Source organism: Cetorhinus maximus, chromosome 1 (assembly GCF_964194155.1).
Source record: "Cetorhinus maximus chromosome 1, sCetMax3.hap1.1, whole genome shotgun sequence".
NCBI lineage: Eukaryota > Metazoa > Chordata > Chondrichthyes > Lamniformes > Cetorhinidae > Cetorhinus > Cetorhinus maximus.
Window position 1 is genome coordinate 211,910,931 of NC_135879.1, and position 26,157 is coordinate 211,937,087.

General features: G+C 41.2%; 1 protein-coding gene across 5 annotated transcripts in view; it reads left to right on the top strand.

Moving 5' to 3' along the window:
- Nucleotides 1–26,157, top strand: part of dym (dymeclin) — a 531,615-nt gene that overhangs the window by 42,740 nt on the left and 462,718 nt on the right. For all 5 annotated transcript variants that reach the window (XM_078552754.1, XM_078552781.1, XM_078552773.1 and 2 more), the window contains exons 3-4: nt 24,579–24,631; nt 25,333–25,426. In XM_078552754.1, coding sequence (XP_078408880.1) covers nt 24,579–24,631; nt 25,333–25,426 — 147 coding nt within the window. The remainder of the gene's footprint in view (nt 1–24,578; nt 24,632–25,332; nt 25,427–26,157) is intronic.

A 26,157-nucleotide genomic window follows, 5' to 3' on the forward strand; every position in this document is an offset into this window, starting at 1 on the left:
TCCAGCATTTTCCCTATGATAGATGTTAAGCCAACTGGCCTGCTTTCTGTCTCCCTCTTTTCTTGAATAGAGAAGTTAGATGCGCTATTTTACAATCTGCTGGGACCTTTCCAGAATCTACAGAATTTTGGGAAATTAAAACCCATGCATTGGTTGTGGACCATACTCTGGTCATGAATTGCACCATATAAATGAAATTCTTTTTATAGGTTAAAGGTATTCTATAATTAAATAATTGTTTTAGCTCACAGGAACTTTTAAAAGGCATTGGGCATATATTTGAAGAGAAATAATTTGTATGGTTATGGGGGGAAAATTGGGGCCTGGGATTAAATTGCACAGCTCTTTCAAGAACTAGCATAAGCATGATGGGGAAAATGGTACTGTAAGATTCAGTGATTCTAGTCCATACTAAGAATTGAAATTTTGTTTTTCTGGTTTCCACTGTTTGCGTAAAGCAGGAAGATTAAAATCAGAGCAGTAAGTTAACATACCATTTTTATGCCTGATGCAGCAATAACAACTTTTTTTTTTATAACGTCTTTAATGTAAAAGAAAGTCCTAAGCGCTTCACAGGTGTATAAGCAAGCAAAAATTGACATTGAGCCAAAGAACAAGATATCAGGAGGGGAATTTAAGTGCTTGATCAGAGTGGTAGATTATAAGTACGGTCTTAAAGGGGGAATGAGAGAGGTGGAGAGGTTTAGGGAGGGCATTCCAGAGATCCCTTATGTAGGTAAGCATAAGAGGCGATGGATACATAGAACTTGCAGTGGGTTAGGATGCAGGCAGCAGAGTTTTGGTTAATCTTAGGTTTATGGATGATGGGAGGCCCACCAGGAGAGCATTTGAATAGTCGATTCTGGAGATAACATGAGCAAAGATGAAGATTTCAGTGGGAAATGGGATGAGGAAGAGATGGAGAGGAGCAATATTAATCAAGATGGAATACATCGCGCTTTGTGATAGCAAAGGTAATGGGGTTGGAAGCATGGGCCTTATTCAAATACAGTAGGTTATGAATGCTCTGATTCAGCCTGAGCCAGTAGCCAGAAATAGAGATGGAATCAGTAGTAAGGGTATAGAGTTTATGGTGGCATTGAAGATGATGACTTTGATCTGACCAATGTTAATTGGAGGAAATCGTGGTTCAATTAGACCTGGATGAGGGACAAGCAATCTGGCAACACTGACTCAGGTGAGGGATTGAGAGTGATGATGGTGAAGTAGAGACGGGTCTTGTCAAGATTTGCATATACACTGATGTCATTTCTTTGATGTTCTGCCTGTGATATACGTGAATTTAAAAGGAAGCCTGTCATCTGATCTCAAAATGGCTTCCTCTATCCTCTTCTCCATGGCAATGGGAAACACATTAACTTTGTATCCAAGTAGAAATGCTAATCACTTATCTTTGTTCCCAACCTTCTTTCATCTTGTAAAGGAATAATCTACAGCAGAACTATTGGTATTTATGCCTTTCTGAGACTCCGAGAGATACAGGGTCTACCCATTGTAGATTTAGGAACAGCTGTCATTGTTTCCAAGTGTAAATACCTTGCACCTCCCAGTAAACCATCTGAGTCTCTTTTGATCTCTTGACGATTAAACCACCCAGGCAGATGCCTGCACAGGTCACATGACCCCTTTCATTCACCCTAAATTTAAAGAGACAGTCCCAAACTATAACATTCTTATAAACCAAAAGATATCCTAAAACATAATCTTATAAATCTCTCAATTGTAGCATCTGATAGACTTTAAGTTGTGCATGATCAAGTGTTAACATCAAAGTGCCTGTCAAGTTTAAAGGAAAGTAAATTATTTTTGTCATACTACTTAACATTGAATATGAGAAATATGAGAGTACCTTGGTGAACCCCAATGATAGTGGTGTTGGGTGGGAAGAAAAGCCATTGTAGGAACTTCTACGGCTATCCTCTGATTTTGCCCCTGTCTCATCTTATTCGAAACCTTCATTCATGCCTTCGTTAATGCTAGACTTGACCATTCCAATGCATTCTTGTCAGGGCAGGTCTTCTGACATTCTATCCTCTGTAAACTTGAGGTAATCCAAAACTCTGCCTTTGAACTTGTTGTGAGTTAAGACAATTCACCTGTCATCCTTGTGCTTGCTGACGTGTATTGGCTCCTGACCTAGTTTTCAAATCCCTCCATGGCCTCACCACTCCAATCTTGGTAATTTCCTCCAACCCCACAACTGTCAGTTTTTTGCGCTCCTCTAATTCTGGCCTCTTGAGCATTCCTGATTTTAATTGCATCACAAATAGTGACTGTGCTTTTAGTTGCCAAGGCCCTAAGCTCCAGAATACCCTCCCTACCCTCTCTCTGCCTCTCTACCTCTCTTTCCTCGTTATAAGATACCCCCTAAATCGTACCTCTTTGACCAAGCTTTTGGCCACCTGATCTAATATCTCCCCCATGTGGCTCGATTTCATATTTTGTTTTGTAATGCTCCTCTGAACCATCTTGGGAGATTTTATTAAGTTAAAGGATCAATATGAATATGTTGTTGTACAACTAGATTGTTAAGATTGGAACTAGGTGGGGACAGCCCCACAACTGAGGGGGGTTGTTGGAGGAGAATAGCATGGTTGACCATGTTGAAAGCTGCAGGGAAGTCAGGATGAAGAGGGATTCTTCACTTAGGATTTCATTTATGACTTTGATCAAGGCTGTTTCAGTGTTGTAGCGGGATGAAAACCTAATTGTAGAAGTTCCAACCTGGAGTTGCAGGAAATTTGGGCACAGATTTGGGAGGTGACATTATGTTTATTAACTTTGGAGAGAATAGGGAAGTTGGGGATGGCAGGATAATTTACAAGGATAACAGGAGAGTGTTTTTTTAAAAACAGGATGATGACAGCAGATTTGAAACTGCAGGCGGCAGTACCTGAGGAAAAAAGCAGTTTACCATGTTGGCTAGCAAGGGAAGTATGGTGGTCTGCAGTTTAGTGGGAATTGGGTCAAACAAGCAGATGGTGGATCTCATGGATATGATGAGCTTGGAAAGAGAGTGAAGAGAGCCAAGAGAGAACCTAAAGAAAGATGTGGGCTCAAGGCAAGCAGGTGGACAAATCTATGGGAGATAAGAATTCAATGTGAGGAAGTATGTATCCACAAAAAATAAATCAGAATATTTTATTAAGGGAATTAAGACTAGGAGTTTTGGAAGAGCAAATAAATTTTGATGTCAATATATGCAAATCACTAAAAGTTCATGCATAGTTACAAATATGGGTTATAACTTCTGTGGAATAGCAATCACAGTCAGATTGCCACTCCACCCCTAGTTACACTGAAACGAAGCTGCACCTTTCTCGCTCGGCCTTCCGACTCAGGTTTGGTGAGAAAGGCATAGTCCAGCGGGTTCCCGAGGCTTTCAGTCGAGTGCAGGAGCATTAAAGGTAAGGAAAACACACCCCTTTTTTTATGGTATTTGCTGCCGTAAAGAAGGTAGATTTAAAGGTCCAACCGTTTTGAGAAGCTGGGAGAAGGCAAGTGTGTAAGTAGGTGGGTAGGATGGATGGGATGAGGGTGGGGGGGGCTCGTTTGGTTATTGTGGGGCTGGGGAGGGGTGTTCAGAGCGGGGGCGGGGTTTTGTCAGTGGGTGGGGTGGGGTAGTTGGGAAGGGGGGGCGGGGCGGGGGGGTTCTGTGGGGGGTTCTGCGGGGTTGGGGGGGTGCTGGGTCAGTGCTATAGTTACCCAGGAGTTTGAAGTGGTTTTAATTCTTGTAACTTTTTCTGGGTAACTATTCCTGTAAGACAGTCTGAACCACCCGAAGACTGCAGTTTAAATCGGATTATCGGATGGTTCCTAGTGCATGCAATTGCCCAACAGAAGTTTCAACTCGCTAGGCAATTGCCTTGTATTCCTTGTGCGGGGATTCCTGGGTGGTGGCGGTGCCGGCGCATCTTTGGGGCACCTCCCCAGGGTACAACGCCCCAAAGGTCGGAAGTTATAGATCAAGCAATTAAAAAATAAACAAAATACTCACCTTTATCTAAGGGGGCTGTAGTTGAAAAGTGAGGAAATGATGCTTCAGATGTATTGGAACCTTTGTCATCCTGGAGTACTGTGTTCACAGCTGGGTATCATACCTCAGGAAAGAGGGACTGGCTTTGGAGATGGTACCGTGCAGATTCACCATATATTGTGTTTAAAGGTTAAGGGGTAACGGTTGGATGAACTTGATTTGTATTCCCTTGAGTTTAAAAGGTTAGGAGCTATTACGATCGAGGTTTTTAAAATACTGAATGTTTTGATTCTAAGAAACTATTTCCCCTGGCTGGGGAGCTCCAGAACAAGAGAACATAAGATTAAGATTAGGAGCAAAATCGGGAACCATTTTTAAAAAAACTACAGAGACTGGTGGAAATCTGGAGCACTCCTCTCCAAAGAACTGGGCCAGTTGAAATTTCAAGACTGGGATTGATTATATTTGTTAGCTAAGGGTTTCAAAGGCTCATGGAGAAAACAGGGATAAATTGAGTTGAGGTATATGTTAACCACCATCTAAGAGAATGGTGGGACAGGCTCAAGGGCTGAATGGCCTATTCCTAATGCTTAAATTGAAAATCCTTGTCTGTCTTTAGAACCCATCACAGTTTTGCTCTATCTATTTCTGCAATCATCATTCATGCCATTTGGTCTTCCTTTGGGATGGCAGATCCTTAAACCATCTCAATTCTACTTTCTGGAAAATTTTCTTAAATATCACCAGCTCTCTACACCTTTAAAAGTGACATTTTTCAACCAAGGTGTTGCTTACGCCACTGCATAGCCCTTTTATCTATCTATATTGTTTTCTCTTTCCCATCTCACCCCTATAAAATGCCATAGATTAATTTTCTTCTGTTAAAGGCACTTTATTTTGCTTGGTTTTTGTTAACATTTTTTGCTATAGAAGTTACAGACTATCTTCTCCCTCCCAAATGGTTATTAGATTCATGGAACTTAACTTCTGTATGGTTTGTTGAGTCTAAGATACAGACTTTTACATAATTCCCTTTTGAACTACCCCTGTAGCCACAACTACATTGAGCATAAATAAGATAGAATGCAAGAGACTTAGAACAACAAGCAGTGCTAGAAATGCTGATAGTATTGTGTGTGCCAGAGCATGTTTCATCAGGGCAGATATAATCGGCCGTGGGCTGCTCGGGGACCCCTGTGAATATTGTTCTTGAACTGGCTGATAAGTGTGCAGGAGCAGCTGGGTGTTTGCTTGTGGATCAAGATCAGAATGAGCATTTTTAAAACACTTTTGCAGCCTGGGGTTTGTTGGAAACAGGGTGTTGGATGAGCTGACTGGTCTTTTTTGATTCCACATTTTTTTCTTCTGTAAGCTACCCTGCACACAGCTTGCTCTCATCTGGGATTTAGTAACATTGAACTGAATTTGTATTATGGGGTGAGGAATTTGTACAGGTAATAAATTTACTCTTCTGGAATATACCCTTCTCATGATTACACTGATGTGAAGTAGCCTGGAGTTGAACTTTAATACTTGGAGTCCATTTATATTGAACAGGTCTTTAACAGACATGAAACTATAAGAAATTTTATAGAACAAAAACAAAAATTGCTGGAAAAACTCAGCAGGTCTGACAGCATCTGTGGAGAGAAAGACTGTCAGGCCTGCTGAGCTTTTCCAGCAATTTTTGTTTTTGTTTCAGATTTCCAGCATCCGCAGTATTTTGCTGAAATTTTATAGACTTTGTTTCTCTCACCGCAACTTTCTGTTTTCTTCTCTGCCTACCACCTCTGCCCCCCGCACCCCCCCATCTCACTCCATGAACCCCGTGAAATGAACCCAACTGTTAACCCAGTTAAGTTTAGCACTGGGACTGTAATGCAACATTTTCCTTACTATATGTAATGTAGTAGTTTCTCCTATTCCTGTGTAAAAGGCATTTTTCAGATAGTTACCTCCTTGTATCTGATCAAATTTCAAATTCAGATCCTGATATTTTTGTTCCACTTCTCAATAAGTTCCAAAAAATATTATTATTCTTTTCTCATACCCTGTGAGAGGAGAGAGGATTTTTTTTTAATGCTGAGTTATGATCTGGAATGCACTGTCTGAAAGGGTGGGTGAAAGCAGATTTAAGTATAACTTTCAAAAGGGAATTGGAAATACACTTCAAAAGGGAAAAAAAAATTGCAGGGCTATGGGGAAAGAACAGGGGAATGGGGCTAATGATTCTGACTCTAGTGGTGGAGATGGCTGTTTGTGTGAGGATCCTGGGCTGATTTGCCTTTCATAAATAAAAACAAAGTGCTGGAAAATTGCGACAGGTCTGACAGCATTTGAGGGTAAAGAAACAGAGTTGACGTTTTGAGCCCAATATGACTCTTCCAAGATAACTCTGTTTCTCCCTTCACAGATACTGCCAAACCTGCTGAGATTTTCCAGCTCTTCCTGTTTTTATTTCAGAAATCCAGCATCTGCAGTATTTTGCTTTTATGACTTGTCTTTCATGTTCTTAATCCTATTGTCCTCTCCATTGTTTGCAGATAAGCAACTCCATACAGTGGCTTTCACAACATACCTCTTGTTGATAACTCTTGATGTAAAGAATTGAGAGCATTTGACACTATCATAGCAGAGGATGTACTATGTGCTACCTCACTAGTATTACTTTACTTTTTATAATTAAAGATAAAACTTGGACTCCTTGGTGTTCTCCATTTCAGTTGGTGAAGACAATGAGTAACTTCACCATATTTGACCAGAAATTCTTAGGTTTGATTTGTGTTCTATCCTTGATCTGAGCTGGCTTGACAGTAGAGATGCTACAATTGGCCTTGGTGCCTCTGGGCTATGAAGGTCAGAATTTGATACTCTCTCTAGCCCTCCCCAGTCTTCAGTTTCTGTCCTTTGATCTTTGCTTTTGTGTACAGTGGACAAGAACAATCTGAGGTTCAATTTAATGTTGCTTATTTCATTTTTATATTTCTTCATTCAAAAGTTATGGATGTCACTGGCAGTCCATCCCTAGTTGCCCTTGGGAGAGCAGTGGTGAGCTTGAATCATTGTATGCATGTAGTAAAAGTACTCCGACACTTGTTCGGTAGGGAGTTCCAGGATTTTGATGCAGCGATGATGAAAGATCGGTGAAATATGCCCAAGGTAGGATGATTGATTTGTGGCTTGGAGGGGAATTTGCAGGTGGTGGTGCTTCAGTGCGCTTGTCACCCTTGTCCTTCTAGCTGACAGAAGTCGCTGGTTTGGGAGGGGCTGTCGAAGAAGCCTTGATGAGTTTAAGGAATTGTCTTAACATTTCAGACTTTATCTGAAGTGATACGGCACTGTTACTGGAAGCTGGGTACCATTTGAAAACTTCATGCATTCGTGGACCATAAATAGCAAGAAAATTGGTGGTTGAGTAAACTGAGGATAAATACTAGATGGTTGTCAGGGAGGGGATTAAAAGACTGTAATCTAATCGAGGAGTTCAGATAACATCACAAACTGCGAGACCAAAGCTCAAGTAATTTGCCAGCTGAACAGCGAGATTGGGTTACCCCTGTAATACTCTGACAGACAACTAGTATTTATATTATATATAGAGCTACTTTTGAAACATTTGACAACAGCCGCTTTTGATATTGCTGGTTAGTATCAAGTGACGTCGTACATCCCAGGATATTTGGTTATTTCAGTGCATGGAGTTCACCATCCACACCATTTTATACAAGAGTAAAACTGAACTTATATTTTATGAATTGTTATGTATGTTATTTTACTGTTCTTGCAGTCTAATTTCACATGTTGAAGTAAATAAATGTTAACGTACTACCCCCATGGCTCATGAATAAATTTGCTGCCCAGTGTGGAGCTGAACCACAGAGATCAGGGAGGTTTAGGTTCAGTCCTCCAGCGTGTGCTGAGTTAGATTATCTTGGCCGCAAAGGTGGCAGGGAGTTACAATTGGCCTCTGTATCATAGAGTTGGGAAAGAGAAAATTGACTAGGCTTCCAATTTCTGATTGCTGTTCTGTGACACTTCCTGGCAAATAAGCCTAACTGGATGTTTGATTCAACAGGGCTGTGATGTGTCCGTGGTTAAATCTGTTGTTGCTTACTACAATCAGTCACAGACATGCCAACTCTTCTGAAATTAACACAATTTTGTAAGCCCATCTTGTGATTTTATGAGAGGGCTCTGAAGTTTGAAGATTTTTCAAAACTTTCTGATCTCTACGTGCTGCTCAGATTCGATCGATGTCCTTATCAACCCCTTTGCCATCAGCCTGGGACTCCTGGCTACTTTGTTCAGGCTGAAATTTCAGCTGCTCTGTTTTTTGAAGTAACTGAGTTGCAGTGGAAGCTTCCTCCTGTTCGACTCTGTAAATGTTAACTGCTTCACGTGGGCCACGTGTGCAACTCCAGACACTGAGAACCTAGTGAGTTATTACAACCTGTGTCCGATAGAAAGTCTGGATAGGGATTGAAAAGGGCATTTGGCGTCTGTTGGGAAATTGGGGGCATGTTCATAAACGTTTGGGAATTGGAGTGGGGGAAATTGGTGTTGGGGGGCTGGGAGCATTTATTTGGGAGGCTGGCATCAGTTGGTGGGTGTTGGAGAACTGGGGAGCAATTGTGTTTTGGGGGTCAGGACTGAATGTTTTTGGGAGAGTTGGAGGGTCATATGTTTGTGGGGGTCGGTTGAAGGAGTGGAAGTGAATGTTTTGTGGGGGGTGGTTTAGGGGGTCAGGGTAATTGTTTGTTGAGGGGAGATTGAAGGAGAAGGGTGAATATTTGTGAAGGATCAGGAGAACTATTATGTTTTTCTCTACCTGGAAGAGTTCTGATAGAGGGTGTGATAATTTTGATCCCTTTTGGGAGCTGGGGAAAGGTGATTTGTGCCAGGCAGCACTACTTGTAAACTTCAGCCCTTAAGTCGACTAATCTACCGCTGAGGATATTGTGTAGGCTCCTCAGTCTTCACCATTCATTGAGTAGTTGACAAGTAGAGTCTAGGAACACCATATAGGAAGAAACATAGGAACAGAAGTTGGCCATTCAGCCCCTTGAGCCTGTTCCCCATGGTAACATTTCATTCAGTTGGCTGGTATGGGAAATGGAAGAGTACACAAGCAAGGATAGCAGGTATGATTTTTAAAAAGTTTTTTAATGAAGATTGTTAGATGCAATAATATAGTAATTGTAAAAAATTTGTCTGGTTAAAGATTAAATAAGCCACTAATAAGGTTTATAAACTGTCAACTGCCAAATATATTGGTTTATGTTTTGGGGGAAAAAAAGCTACTTATGATTTTTAAACAAAATCTCTTGATTTAGTTTTAGAGTTTGCCTTTTGATTTCTGTGTGTGTGGGGTTGGCATGTCTGCACTCATCAGATCAGGCAGCATCTGTGGAGAAAGAAACAATTAATATTCTAGTTTGATCTTTCATCAGAACTGGAAGAAGTTTTTTCTATTCTTTCACAAGATGTGGATGTCACTGGCTGGGCCAGCATTTGTTATCCATCTTTAATTGCCCTTGAGAAGATGGTGTTGAGCCACTGCCATGAATTGCTGCAGTCCATGTGTTGTAGGTACACCCACAGTGCTATTAGGGATGGAGTTCCAGGATTTTGACCCAGTGATAGTGAAGGAATGGCAATATAGTTCCAAGTCAGAATGGTGTGTAGCTTAGAGGGGAACTTGCAGGTGGTGGTCTTCCCATGCATCTCTGCCCTTGTCCATCTAGGTGGTAGAAGTTCCAGGTTTGGAAGGCGCTATTGAAGGAGCCTTGGACATTTAATAGTTTGTAAGCAAGTACAGAGCTTGAGAAATGGGTTATGGGTGCAGGGGAAGGTCTGTAATAGGGTAGAAGTGATTTATTGACAGAAGGTATAATGTTACGAGATAAAAGGGGATAGTAATGAGACATGTAAATAAACAAAAGCTGGGACCAGAGGAGGAATAAGTGGTTACAGCAGAACCATTTCCATCACTTTCTGCCTGAGAAAATGGGAGGAGTGGTCATGGCCTTATTCAAAAAGGGAGGGAGACAAAAAACAGGTAGCTAGAGGCCAGTTAGCTCAACATCCACCATTGGGAAAATGTTGGAGTCTATTATAAAGAATGTAATAGCAGAGCATTTAGGAATGCATGATATAATCAAGTAGAGTCAGCATGGCGTCATGAAAGGGAAATCATGCCTGACAAATTTATTAGAATTTTTTGAGGAGTTAACAAGCAGGATAGATAAAAAGGGACCAGTAGATGTAATATTTTTGGATATCCAAAAGGCATTTGATAAGGTACCGCACATAAGGCTACTTAATAAAAGAACCTATAGTGTTGGGGGTAGTATATTAGCGTGGCTAGAGGATTTTTCAGGATGGCAACCTGTAACTAGTGGAGTGCCACAGGGATTCATGCCGGGGCCACAATTATTTACAATATATATTAATGATTTGGATGAGGGAAATGAATGTACTATCACCAAGTTTGCGGATGACACAAAAATAGGTGGAAAGGCAAGTGGTGAGGATGATACAAAGACTCTACAGAGGGATAGAGACAGGTTGAGTGAGTGGGCAAAAACTTGGCAGATGTAATATATAATGTGGGAAAATGTGAGGTTATGCATTTTTGCAGGAAGAACGGAGGAGCTGAATATTACTTAAATGGGGAAGACTGAAGAAAGCTGCAGCACAGAGGGATTTGGGGGTCCTTGTGCATGAATCCCAAAAAGCTAACATACAAGTTCAGCAGGAAAGGCGAATGGAATGTTGGCCTTTACTTCAAAGGGAATGGAGTATAAAAATAGGAAAGCCTTGCTAAAACTATACAAGGCACTAGTTAGACCACACCTAGAATACTGTGAACAGTTTTGGTCCCCTTATCTAAGGAAAGAGGTACTGGCGTTGGGGGCAGTCCAAAGAAGGTTCACTAGGTTGATCCCGGGTATGGAGGGATTTGTTATGAGGACAGGTTGAGTAGCTTGGGCCTGTACTTACTGGAGTTCAGAAGAATGAGAGGTGACCATATTGAAACATATAAGCTTCTTGGGGGGCTTGACAGGGTGGATGCTGAGAGGTTGTTTCCACTTGTGCGAGAGTCTAGGACCAGCAGGCATAATCTCAGAGTAAGGGGTCACCCGTTTAAGACAGGTGAGGAGGAATTTCTTCTCTGAGGGCAGTGAATCTGTGGAATTCTTTACCACAAGAAGGTGTAAAGGTTGGGTCGTAAAGTATATTCAAGGCTGTGATAGACGGATTTTTAATCAATAAGGGAATCAAACGCTATGGGGGAAAGGCAGGAGAGTGGAGTTGAGGATTATCAGATCAGCTGTGATCTCATTGAATGGCGGAGCAGAGTCGATGGGCTGAATGGCCTACTTCTGCTCCTACGCCTTATGGTCTTATGATCTAGAATTGTTGAGTTCAACCTTGAGGCCAAAAATTTGTGAAGTGCCTAATCCAAAGATGAAGCGCTGGTCCCAAGCTTGTGTTTAAATTAATTGGAACAATTTTGGAGACTGAAAACGGCATCATTGTGGGATGGCAAATGAAAGTGGCTTTAAAGTTGTTAGAAGGTTTGAACACACAATCTTTTGAGTCTGGAGAGAGAGCTGTTACTGACCTAGACTGATACAGAAGGCCAAAACCCAATTAAAGTGATGTGAGTTCAAACCTGGACGTGAATAAAATATTGTCCGAAGAAAAGAAAGCAGATGGTACTTGTTGCAAGAGCGATATTGGAGTTGGAGTGAAGTATTGAGTGCTCCAGAAATTGGTGCTGGAGCCCCAATCATTTCTACTTGACATCAATAAACATGCAAACATACGAAACAGGAGCAGAAGTAGGCCATTCGGCCTGCTCCACCATTCATTAAGATCATGGCTGATCTGTTTATGTTTCAATTACACATTCCCATCTACCCCTGATAACCTTAGTTACTTGTTAGGCAAGGGAATCAATCTACCTCTACCTTAAAAATATTCAGTGACCCAGCTTCTACTGCCTTCTGAGGCAGGGAGTTCCAAAATTGCACAATCCTCTGTGAGAAAAAAGTTCTCCTCATCTCTGTCCTAAAAGGGCAATCCCTAATTTTAAAATAGTGCCCCCTAGTTCACCCATAAGAGGAAACGTCCACCTTGTCAATGCTGTTCAGGATCTTATATACCTCAATCAAATCACCCTCACTCTCCTAAGCTCCAGTGGAAACAAGCCCAGCCTGTCCAACCTTTCCTCATAAGACAACTCGCTCATTCAGGTATCAATCTAGTAAACCTCCTCTGAACGCGTTTACATCCTTCCTTAAATAAGGAGACCAAAACTATACATACTTTTCGAGATGTGGTCTCACCAATGCCCTGTATAACTGAAGCATAACATCCTTACTTTTATGCTCAATTCCTCTCATAATAAAGGATTCCATTAGCTGCCTTAATTACTTGTTGTACCTGCATACTAACTTTTTGTGATTCATGCGCCAGAACACCTAGATTCTTCTGCAGCCGTTTTCCCTCTAAGTAATACTCTGCTTTTTTTATTCTTCCTGCCAAAGTGATAACTTCATATTTTCCCACATTATACTCCATCTGCTGTATTTTTTGCCCACCCACTCAACCTATCTACATTCATCTGCAACCTCCTTATGTCCTCTTCACAACATACTTTCCTACCTATCTTTGTGCTATCTGCAAATTTAGCTATCATGCCTTCACTCCCCTTGTGTAAGTCTTTGATATAAATTGTAAGAAATTGAGGCCCCATCACAAACCCCTGCGGGACTTTACTCATCACATCCTGCCAATCAGGCAAAGACCCATTTATGCATACTCTGTTTTCTGCCAGCCACCAATCTTCTATCCATGCTAATATGTTACTCCCTACACCATGAGCTTTTATTTTCTGCAATAACCTTTGATGTGGCACCTTATAAAATGCATTCTGGAAATCCAAGTACAGCACATCTACAGGCCTCCCTTTATCCACAGCACATGTTATTCCTTCAAAGAACTCCAATAAATTGGTTAAATATGATTTCCCTTTCACAAAACCATGCTGACTCTTCCCGATTATCTTGAGTTTATCTCCTTAATGATCGGTTCTAACACCTTCCCCACGAGAGACACAAAGCTAACTGGCCTATTGTTTCATGTTTTCTGCCTCCCTCCCTTCTTGAACAGAGGGGTTATATTTGCTATTTTCCAGTCTAATGGGACCTTTCCAGAACCTAGGGAATTTTGGAAAATTAACACCAGCGCATCTATTACCTCATTGGCTACCTTTTTTAAGACCCTAGAATGAAGTCCATCAGGACCCGGAGACTTGTGAGCCTGTGGCTCCATCAGTTTGCTCAGTACCGCTTCCATAGTGATTGTAAATTCAACAAGTTCCCCTCTCCCTTCCACCTCCTGATTTACAGCTATTATTGGAATGTTTTTTGTATCCTCTATAATGAACACAGAAGCAAAATATTCGTTCATTTCATCTGCCATTTCCTTATTATCTGCTATTAGCTCCCCATTCTCACCCTCTAGAGGACCAACGCTCACTTTACTTACTCTTGTCCTTTTTAAATACCTGTAGAAACTCTTGCTCTCTGCCTTTACATTTCTAGCTAGCTTCCTCTGAGACTCTAATTTCTTACTCCTGCTTAACCTTTTAGTCATTCTCTGCCATTCTTTATATTCTGACCAATCATTTGTCCTGCCACTCATCTTTGCGAAGTTATATGCTTTTTCCTTAAGTTTGATGCTTTCCTTAACTTCATTAGTTAACCACGGACAGTGAGTCCTCCCTTTAGAATTTTTCTTTGTAGTAGGAATATACTTATTCTGAGTATTCTGAAATATCTGCCACTGCTTCTCTATTGATCTATCCCCTAGCCGAGTAACCCAGTTCACTTCAGCTAGCTCAGCTTTCATTCCCACATAGTTGCCCTTATTTAAGTTTAAAATACAAGTCTTAGACCCATTCTTCTCCCTTTCAAACTGGATGTAAAATTGAATCGTATTGTGGTTGCTGCTACCTAGGGGTGCCTTCACTCTAAGGTCATTAATTAATCCTGTCACATTACACAATACCAAGCCTAATATAAACAGCTTTCTGGTTGGCTCCAGAATGTGTTGCTCTAAGAAACTATCATGAAAGCATTCTACGAACTCCTCATCCAGGCCACTACTGCCATTCTGATTTTTCCAGTTTATATGTAGATTAAAATTACCCATGATTATTGTTGTCCCTTTACCGCAAGAACCCAATATTTCTTCTTGTATACTTTGTCCTACATTATGGTTACAGCTAGGGAGCCTGTAGACTGTCCCCACTAGTGACTTCTTTTCCCTGCTATTCCTCATCTCCATCTACATCCTGATCTCCTGAACCAATGTCAACTCTAACTATTGCATGAATGCCACCCAAATCAACAGTGCTGCCCCTCCACCTTTACCTAACTTCCTATTCTTCTTGAATGTCATATACCCTGCAATATTCAGGACCCAATCCTTGTCATCCTGAAGCCATGTCTCCGTATTGGCTATCAGATCATATTTATTTACTGTAATGTGTGCTATCAGTTCATTTACTTTGTTATGAATGCTATGTGCATTCAGATACAGAGCCATTAGTTTTGTCTTTTTGTTATCTTTATAACATCTAGCCTTGACTATTGGTATATTCTGACCTTTTATCTCTCTGCCCCTGCCTGCTATTCTCTGACCCTAATTTCCCATATTACTATTATGGCCTCCTCCATTGAACTACCCTTTGATTTGCCACATCCACCCAAGCTTGATCCACCACCCCTCTTTTTAGTTTAGAGCTCTGTCTACGTCCCTAGTTATGCGATTCACAAGAACACTCAACCCAGCATGGTTCACGTGTAGACCGTCCCAACGGTACAGCACCCACTTTCCCCAGTACTGGTGCTAGTGCCCCACAAACTAGAACCCATTCTCCCATACGAGTCTTTGAGCCACACATTCATCTCTCTAGTCTTATTTGTCCTATGCCAATTTGCATGTGGCTCAGTTAATAACCTAGAGATCATTACCTTTGAGGTTCTGCTTCTTAATTTGATATCTAGCTTCTCATACTAACTATGCAGAACCTCCTTCCTTGTCCTGCCTATGTCGTTGGTACCTACGTGGGCCATGACAACTGCATCCTCCCCCTCCCACTGCAAGTTCCTCTTCAGCCCTGAGCAGTTGTCCTGAACCCTGGCACCGAGCAGGCAACACAACCTCTGGATTTTAGCTCTTTGCTGCAGAGAACAGTGTCAATCCCCCTCGTTATACAGTCCGTTACTATCACTACATTTCTGTTTGCTTCCCCAGCTTGAATGGCTTCATGGACCATTGTGCCATGGCCAGCCTGCTCATCCAACTTGCAGACCTTGCTTTCATCCACACGGGTTGTGAGCACCTTAAACCTGTTTGACAGTTGCAAAGTCTAAGAAACATAGAAAATAGGAGCAGGAGTAGGTCATTCGGTCCTTCAACCCTTCTCTGCCATTCAATATGATGGCTGATCCTCTATCTTAAAGCCATACGCCCGCTCTCTCTCCATACCCCTTGATGCCTTTAGAGTCCAGAAATCTCATTTTCCTCTACTTCCTGCTTAAACATATTCAGTGACTTGGCCTGCACAGCCTTCTGTGGTAGAGAATTCCACAGGTTTTCCATCCTCTGAGTGAAGAAGTTTCTCCTCATCCCAGTCCTAAATGGCCTACCCCATATCCTGAGACTCTGACCCCTTGTTCTTGAACCCCCTCCAGCCAGAGGAAACATCCAGTCTGTCCATCTGTGTCAGAATTTTATACGTTTCAATGAGATCCCCTCTCATTTTTCTAAACTCCAGTGAATACAGACCTAGTCAGCCCAATCTCTCCTCATACAACAATATTGCCATCCCAGGAATCAGTCTGGTGAACCTTCACTGTACTCCCTCCATGGCGATTATATCTTTCCTTAGGCAAGGAGACCAAAGCTGCGCACAATACTCCAGGTGTGGTCTCACCAAGGCCCTCTACAGCTTCAGTAAGGCATCCTTGCTCCTGTACTCAAATCCTCTCGCAATGAAGACCAAAATACCATTTGCCGCCTTAACTGTTTGCTGCACCTGCATGCTTGCTTTCAGTGAATGGTGTACCATGACACCTAGGTCCCTTTTTACATCAACATTTTCCAATCTATCATCATTGAAATAATACTCTGTGATTCTATTTTCCCTACTGAAGTGGATAACTTCACACTTATCTGCATTATACTGCATTTGCCATGTATTTGGCCACTCACTGAACATGTCTAAATCGCCTTGAAGCCTCTTAACATCCCCCTCACCACTTGCATTCCCACCAAGTTTTGCGTCGTCTGCAAACTTGGAAATATTACATTTGGTTCCCTAATCCAAATCGTTGATATATATTGTGAATAGCTGCAGCTCAAGTACTGATCCCTGTGGTACCCCATTCGTCACTGCCTGCCACTCCGAAAAAGACTCATGTATTCCTACTGTGTTTCCTGTCTGCTAACCAATTCTCAATCCATGCCAATATATTACCCCCAATCCCATGTGCTTTAATTTTCCACACTCACCTCTAATATGGGACTTTATCAAAAGCTTTCTGAAAATCCAAATACACCACATCCACTGGTTTCCCCATATCTATTCTGCTAGTTACGTCCTTAAAGAAATCCAGTAGGTTTGTCAAACATGACTTCCTTTTCATAAATCCATGTTGACTTTGTCTAATCCCGTTGATAATTTCCAAGTGCCCTGTTATCACATCCTGTATAATAGACTCGAGCGTTTTCCCTACTACTGATGTTAGGCTAACCAGTCTGTAATTTGCTATTTTCCTCGTTCCCCCCTCTTTTAAATAGTGGGGTTACATTTGCCACCCTCCAATCTGCCAGGACTGTTCCAGAATGTACAGAATTTTGTAAGATAATTGCCAATGCAACCACTATTTCCATGGTCACCTCCTGTAGTACCCTGGGATGTAGATTATCAGGCCCTCTTTCCCTGTTGTGTTTTTGCGGCAGAAAGGAATGAATAACTGTTGCAATGCATACATTCGTTCCTTAATGTTAGCCATTGCCTCTCCACCTTTTAAAGAAGTTCCCAAATCTATCTTAACCAACTCATGCCTCATGGCTTCATAGTTCCTTTGTTTAGATTTGGGACCCTAGTTTCGGATTGGACTACTTCACTTTCCATCCTAATGAAGAATGCTATCATGTTATGGCCAATGTTCCGTAAAGGACCGTGCACAAGAAGATTATTAATTAACCCCTTCTCATTGCACAATACCAAATCTAGGCAGCTTGTTCCCTGGTTGGTTCTTCAACATACTGGCCTAAAAAAAAAATCTTGTACACTCTGCAGGAATACGTCCGCCGTAGTATTATTGGTAATTTTGTTTGCCCAGTCTATTTGTATATTAAAGTCACCCATGATTAATGTAGCACCCTTGTCACATGCATCTCTAATTTCCTGTTTAATGCCGTCCCCTACATTATCACTATTGTTTGGAGCCCCATAGACAACTCCCACTAATGTTTCCGCCTCTTGTTGCTTCTTAGTTCCACCCAGAGTGATTCTATATCTAGATTTTCTGAGCCAATATCCTCTCTCACTATTGCACTGATTTCATCCTTTAACTAACAACTCCACCCCACCACCTTTTCCTTTTAGCCTGTCCTTCCTAAATATCAAGTACCCTTGGATATTCAGTTCCCAGCCTTGGTCACCCTACAGCCATGTTTTCATAATTGCAATCATATCATACCCATTTAGATCTATTTCCGTCTCTTGTGTCTCCCTACTCAGGCTCCCATCCCCCTTCCACTCTAGTTTAAACCATCCCCCACAGTACATGGACTGTTTGCTCTGCGCTAACATTGCTATGTACATTGACCTATTTAGGGCTGCTTCTAGCAGCATCAGAGGTGCAGCCCTTTAAATCAGGAGGAGTGTCAAAACACACTCTCACCCTCAGCGACAACCCCTCCAGCACCTGAAATGGTGCTGATCACGTAATGTGATCCTACATCAGCCCCAGTGTGTAACAACTTTAAAATAAAACTCCCGATGCTGTACGTGAATGCAGGCCTCATTAATTTTACCTTCCGCTTTTGCTTTCTACTTTTTTGCCTTTCATTCCTATCTTTGTTTCCCTCTCTTGTGTCTCCCCGCTCAGGTTCCCATCCCCCTGAGGCTCCTCCACGACTGTCTGCGCGATCCCATTACCTGCCTCACTCATGGTTATGTCCTCCTGTCCCTCACCGTTGACCAAAACTGATGACCCTATTCTAAGAGGCATGATCATCTTCTGGAATAAAGTGTTCAGGTATTCCTCCCCCTCCCTTCTGTTGCACAGAGCCTGCAGTTTGGCTTCCAGATCAATAATCCCGATCTGGAATTCCTCTTGCTGCTTACACTTTATGCAGATGTATTTGTCCTGGATCACCTTGGCACCCAGAAGCTGCCACATTCCACAGCTGCACCGTAATACCTGTCCTGCCATTCACAGAATCTCACAGTGCAGAAGAGGCCCTTCGGCCTATCGAGTCTGCACCGACACGTGAGAAACACCTGACCCACCTACCTAATCCCATTTACCAGCACTTGACCCATAGCCTTGAATGTTATGACGAGCCAAGTGCTCATCCAGGTACTTTTTAAAGGATGTGAGGCAACCCGCCTCCACCACCCTCCCAGACAGCGCATTCCAGATTGTCACCACCCTCTGGGTAAAAAAGCTTTTCTTCACATCCCCCCTAAACCTCCTGCCCTTCTCCTTGAACTTGTGTCCCCTCGTGACTGACCCTTCAACTAAGGGGAACAGCTGCTCCCTATCCACCCAATTCATGCCCTTCATCATCTTGTACACCTCGATCAGGTCACCCCTCAGTCTTCTCTGCTCCAACGAAAACAACCCAAGTCTATCCAACCTCTCTTCATAACTTAAATGTTTCATCCCAGGCAACATCCTGGTGAATCTCCTCTGCACCCTCTCCAGTGCAATCACATCCTTCCTATAATGTGGCGACCAGAACTGCACACAGTACTCCAGCTGTGGCCTCACCAAGGTTCTATACAACTCCAACATGACCTCCCTACTTTTGTAATCTATGCCTCGATTGATAAAGACAAGTGTCCCAAATGCCTTTTTCACCACCCCACTAACATGCCCTTCTGCCTTCAGAGATCTACGGACACACACGCCAAGGTCCCTTTGTTCCTCAGAACTTCCTAGTGTCATGCCGTTCATTGAATACTTCCTTCCCATGTGGGACCTTGTCAAAGGCTTTGCTGAAATCCACATAAACTACTTCAACTGCACTACCCTCTTCTACACACCTGGTCACCTCCTCAAAAAATTCAATCAAATTTGTTAGGCATGACCTCCCTCTGACAAAGCCATGCTGATTATTCCTGATCAAACCATGCCTCTCCAAGTAGAGATAGATTCTCTCCTTCAGAATTTTCTCCAATAGTTTCTCTACCACTGACGTGAGACTCACTGGCCTGTAGTTCCCTGGCTTATCTCTACAACCCTTCTTAAATAGCGGAACCACATTAGCTGTTCTCCAGTCCTCTGGCACCTCCCCCCTGGCCAGAGAGGAATTAAAAATTTGGGTCAGAGCCCCTGTGATGTCCTCCCTTGCCTCCCTCAGCAATCTGGAACACAAATCATCCGGACCTGGAGATTTGTCCACTTTTAAACCTGCCAACACCTCCAATACCTTGTCACTCCCCATATCAATTTAATGCCATTGTTACTTATGTTATTTAGTTAATGTAATTTAATTACTCAATTAACTTAGAGTACTTCCTATGTGCACCACCCCTCTTTCCCCCATGCGCTGAATTCCCACGTGAACTTAATTCGCTGCTTACTCCATAGCATACTGAGTCTCCATCTCATAACCGTCTGCCTCCTTGTGCACCCCTTACTGATCGTGCGGTTTGAAAAGCCTGTCTTTTGTAGACCTCCTGATGAGCCACTAGCTAGTTTAGCTTCCTGCTATAGTAATTAACACCACTTGAGCCAACTGCAGAGAGAGACACACACAGAGGTGAGGAGAACATTTTTCTGTGAGGGTTATGTGACTTTAGAAATGTCTGCCTCAGAAGGCGGTGGAGGTGGGGTCATTGAATATTTGTAAGACAGAGATAGATAGATTCCTGTTAGACAAGGGAATCAAAGGTTATCCGGGGTGAATGGGAATGTGGAATTCAAAATGCAAGCAGATCAGCCATGTTATTGAATGGCGGAGCAGGCTTGAGGGGTCGAATGGCATACTGCTGTCCCTATTTCTTATGTATGTTTCTTGTGTAACTGCTTTTAGGTGATTGACAGATAATTGCCACGCCAGGCAGTTCTCTACTTAACAAGCTAACCTAACTCACTTGAGTGTTAGTACTATGTCAGATCCTGATTCTTAATCTATAGTTAAAACCTGAAAAGAACTTACCAGAACTTACCATGTGAACCTAATTTGCTACTCACTGAGCCTCCGTCACACTCCAGTGTAGTTGCATGTCTCCTTCCGCGCCCCTTACTGAGTTGGATTCAGAAATCTATATAATTTGGGAAAATTTTCAGAACTGTGGGGGAGGAATCGAATATGATGACTAACTAAAGACATAGAAATGAACTAAGTAAAATGTATAAGTGGATGGGACAGTAACAGAAAATTGAGTAAGAATAAGTGTATAGTGCTGTAAATTGCAAGAATAAATGGGCAATTTAATGTAGATTGTGAATGGCATTTAACCAGCTAAGAAAAAAGACTTTCGTCTGTTTAGCACCTTTCATGCCCACAGGGTGCCCCCAAGTGCTTTACAGCCAATGAAGTATTTTTGAAGTGTAGTCACTGCTGTAATGTAGGAAACACAACAGCCAATTTACACGCAACAAGGTACCACAAAGAAGTAATGTAATAACGACCAGATGATCTGCTTTTTGTTGTATTCATGGAGGGATAAATATTGGACAGAACTCTAGGGATAAATACCCAGCTTTTCAAAATCATTCCATCTTTTATGTCCCTGAGAGAGCAGACAGGATCTCGGTTTAATGTCTCATCTGAAAGACAGTACCTAGTGCAGAACTTAATGTGTTAATATCTCTGTAATTTTATACTTTCAGCCAATTTGCTGATAATGCTATCTATCTTTGTGTCACCGCCAAACTTGTATAATTGGCTTTCTATCCTATCATCTAAGTCGTTAATAAGTACGATAAATGGTTGAGGTTTCGATACATATCCCTGGGGGATACCATTAGTCACATCTTGCCAATTATAAGGTATATTGTGAATGGCATTTAACTAGCTAAGGGGGAGGAATCAAATATGATGACCAGCTAAAGACCTAGAAATGAACTAAGTAAAATGTGTAAGTGGATGGTACAGTAACAGAAAATTGAGTAAGAATAAGTGTATAGTGCCGTAAATTGCAAGAATATCCAATATCCCTACTGTCTGTCCTGCCACTCAACCAATCTCTAAGTCAATATAATATGCCCTCAATTCTATGTGCTTTAGCTTTAGCTAACAGTCTCTTATGAAGGATTTTATTGAATGCCTTGTATAAGTCCATATAAATCACATCCAAACATTTCCCTGTCCACTGCGTGAGTCACCTTTTCAAAGAATTCAATTGGGTTTGTCAGGCATAACCTACCCATTTAAAAATTCATGCCTTTCCCTAATTAGCTGAAAATTGTCAAGGTATTTAGTCACCCTATCCTTAATTATAGACTCTAACTTCCTTATAACAGATGTTAGTGAGGGTAACAGACCTATAATTTCCTGGTTTCCCCCCTCACCTTTCTTAAATAGCAGTGTCATGTGCAATTTTCCAATCTAAATGAAGGATTACATTACGACTGATTGCATAAGCTAGGCTTGTATTCCCTCGTGTATATATAGAAGGTTACGGGATGATTTGATTAAGGTTTTTAGGATTTTGAAAGGAATTGATAAGAACATAAGAAATAAGAGCGGGAGTAGGCCATTTGGCCCCTCAAGCCTGCCCCACCATTCAATAAGATTATGGCTGATCTGCCCCAGGCCTCAGCTCCTCTTTCGTGCCAGCTCCTCATAGCCCTCAATTCCCCGATTATTTCAAAAATCTACCTACCTCCTCTTTAAATACTTCCAGTGATCTAGCCTCCACAACTCTCTGGGGTAGAAAATTCCAGACATTCACTACCCTTTGAGAGAAGAAATTCCTTCAAACCTCAGTTTTAAATGAGTGTCCCTTTATTCTGTAAATATGTCCCCATATTCAAGATTCCCCCACTAGTAGAAACATCTTCTCAACATCTACCTGTCAAGCCCCCTCAGAATTTTGTACATTTCAATAAGATCACCCCTCATTCTTCTAAACTCTAATGAATAAAGGCCTAACCTGTTTAGCAGTACTTGATAAGTCAACCCTTTCATCCCAAGAATCAGCCTAGTGAATCTCTTTTGAACTGCCGCCAATGCCAGTATATCCTTTCTTAAATACGGGGACCAAAACTGTACACAGTACTCCAGGTGCGGCCTCACCAACACTCTGTACAGTTATAACAAGACTTCCCTACTTTTAAACTCCAGCCTCCTAGCAAACAGGCCAACATTCCATTTGCCTTCTTAATTACTTGCTGCATCTGCATACTAACTTTTTGTGTTTCATGCACAGGAACACCCAGATCACTCTGCGCTGAACTTTTTTGGAGTCTCTCTCCATTTAAATAATAGTCTACCTTTTTATTCTTCCTACCAAAGTGCATGACCTCACACTTTCCTATATTAAACTCCACTGCCAAGTTTTTGCCCACTCGCTCAACCTGTCTGTATTCCCTTGCAGATTCCTTATGTCCTCATCATAACATGCCCTCTCACCTATTTTTGTATCGTCAGCAAACTTGGATACATTAAACTCTGCCCCCTCCTCCAAGGATAGGATAGGATACATAGAAACTTTTGCACTTATGGGACAATCTTGAACAAGTGGAAATAACCTTTAAACCAAAGCCAAACCATTTAGAAGAAGTTAAAAATCACTTCTTCATGCAAGCACTCTTGCATAAAAAGCAGTAGATGCTAGTTCAATTCATAATTTAAAATATGAAATTAAAAGAATTTTGATGGGATTTAGAACCAAGGGCAGGGTTGAGTTAGGATGCAGTTCAGCCGTAACCTTGTTGAATGGTGGAACAAGCTTGAACAGCTGAAAGGTCTACTTCAGTTCCTTTGTCAGAGGCCGAACCAGACTGTTTTCATTTTGGCATCCTATTTAAACATGACCCAAGCTACCCCATGGGTTCTGATGAAAGGTCATTGACCTGAAAAATTAACTTTGTTTCTCTCTCCACATATACTGCCTGACCTACTGAGTATTTCTAGGGTTTGCAGCTTTTATTTATAGTAATCAAGTAGATGCCCCATGGAATTGCTTGTGCTGTGAGTATAGTTTCCGTGCGTTTATATGCAAATGTTAGATGGCAAAATTTATTAGGTAGCAAAAACGATTCAGACAAAATTTTAGTTGAATTTTTTAGGGAAGCAACTGGTGTTTGTCCTTGAAAAATAATTCTTGATAATCAATCTCTGGTGTCTTAATGGTGAGCATAAAAAAAACGATCACCGATGCCGCTGGTTCTCTGTGTTGTCTGTCTGTCTGCCTGTTCGTAACAGAAAAGCACAGTTGTAAAAAAAAATGTAAATAAATTGGCAAATTGATTGCCCATGGTTAGTTAGTTAATATATTTTTTCAATACAAGCTGGGCATGAAATTTAGGGACTTCAGAAACTTCCTTTACAGGCACAACTTCATTACTGGAAACTGTTTGCAAACAGGATTTCCATTTCAAGTTTCTGCACATGCAGATTCCGTATTAACAATCAACATAAAAATTGAATAATTTTGGTTGAAATATGTGATCGTTAAAAATTTATTTTGGATTGTAGAAATTTCAGCATCTAAGAATAATGGAGACATCTTTTCCAGGGTCTTTTAAGTGGGTTAATTGGATCAAGAAAATATGATGATAAAATGTTGGATAGGGTTCTGGCAATACAAATGTTTATGTAAGGAATTCCATTTGAAATGTTTACATATGAATTATCAATGTTGATATAAAATGTGTGGTGTAAAACTGTGACACGTTTGAAATTTGACATTCTTGGCGTTTGTCCTGATGAGTGCAAGATGAAAAGCTTTGGCAACATGTCTCTCTTCTCAGCAATATTCATATTCTAAGTCATTTCTCTTAGTATCTCCATAAGATCAGCAAAGTAAATGTACACCTGTTGATCAGACAATACAAAAAATATAAAAACAAAAAACTGCGGATGCTGGAAATCCAAAACAAGAACAGAATTACCTGGAAAAACTCAGCAGGTCTGGCAGCATTGGCGGAGAAGAAAAGAGTTGACGTCATGAGGACTCGAAATGTCAACTCTTTTCTTCTCCGCCGATGCTGCCAGACCTGCTGAGTTTTTCCAGGTAATTCTGTTTTTGTAATACAAAAAATGTGTTGTTTCAAAGTTGTGTAACTATTATAATTTCCTTCTCTTACAGTGCCGATACACAGCTTTTGGAAGAGGCAACACTTTCAATTTCCAAATCATTAAGTAAGTGTGTTCGTATCTTAAATCATATCAAATCTCTTGACCTGCGTTTCATAACTTTCTAATCTTCTTAATAATATCATCATTGACAGAAATGTAATTCAATTTACTGGTTCCCTTTTGGTTTCTTGATGTCAGCAGTTTAATCATCTGGAAGAGTTCAAATTCAATCCACAAGTTGTGCTGAGTTAAGTGATTTCAGTCTGATCAGAATTGCAACCTCCAAGCATGTCAGAGCAGAGTTCAGGGGATGGAAGGGTTTTCAGTGGAGGGGAGGTGGGGTGGCTCGATAGATCCTAGGGTTCCCATTTTCTTCTCATCTCTGTTGGAAAGCATATATGCGGACATTGACCAATGTTCTCTCTGCTCAAATAACCTACTTTTTATAGTTTAGCTTTGTGCAAGAAAAATCAACATTTGAACAACGTACTGGAGAAGCCTCATGGCTGTAGCACTGTAACCCATTGTGTTGTGCTGTCTATCAAAAAAGGAAATTTTAGTCCTTTATTCATATTAAACCCTGAGAAACATCTACATTTGCTACATTCATTTAAATGAGAAAATATTTTGGGTACATACCCTGAATTTGGCATAAATTTATAAACCTTCAGTTTCATTTCCAAAACTTTTATAGGTGATACTTATATCTTGCATGTTCTTAGTGTTCATTAAATGGGGAATGAATTTTTGTACTTTTCTTTCAGTTGAGAACAATTCTCGGACAGAGAATCTACAGGCTCTCGTTAAGATTTTCCTCAGTAGAACCAACGAATTAAAGATCTCAGCTGAATGCCAAGAGTAAGTCAGGAAAGTATTATTAATGTACAAAGCTTTCAAAATTATTTAACTAAAGAAAAATTGACAGATTCTGCACCAGCGCTATTACTGCTATCAGATTCTCTCAGACTATCTTTACTTCAATAAAAGCAAAATACTGGGAATGCTGGAAATCTGAAATAAAAACTGAAAATGTTGGATAAACTCAGCAGGTCTGGCAGCATCAGAGCCTGAAGTATACACCATGTTCTGTGGCATCTTGCTTCCAAGTTAATGTTAACCTCCATCTCGCTCTCGGGAGCAGATGTCATGTAGAGGCGAGTTGACCAACTTCTCCAGTGATGGCTTCACTCTTTAAACACCTCCCAGCCCCCAACTCTTTTTCTCAACAGCAAATGATTGCCAGATCTACAAGTAATTCAACAAATGGAAGCCTCTAAAATGTTTGGACAACTACAGCATCCATTACTTTACATAAGTATGATCATTGTGAAAATCCTATTTGGCTTAATGAGCTTTGAGGTCCTTTGACCTGGAAGCAGTACAGTAAGGGAAATTTGTAATTTCATTAAAATGTCAGGGAATCTATAATTGTTTTTAAGAATATTTGAAGATGACTTTTAACAGTTTGCATCAATTGTAAAGGGATCAGTTGTAATTTTCTTGGATAATAAGAAAGACATCCATGTATTTGGCGACCCTTAACCTGGAAGTATTGCTAACAGGAAGGTAAGATACAAAAAAAGCCAGTG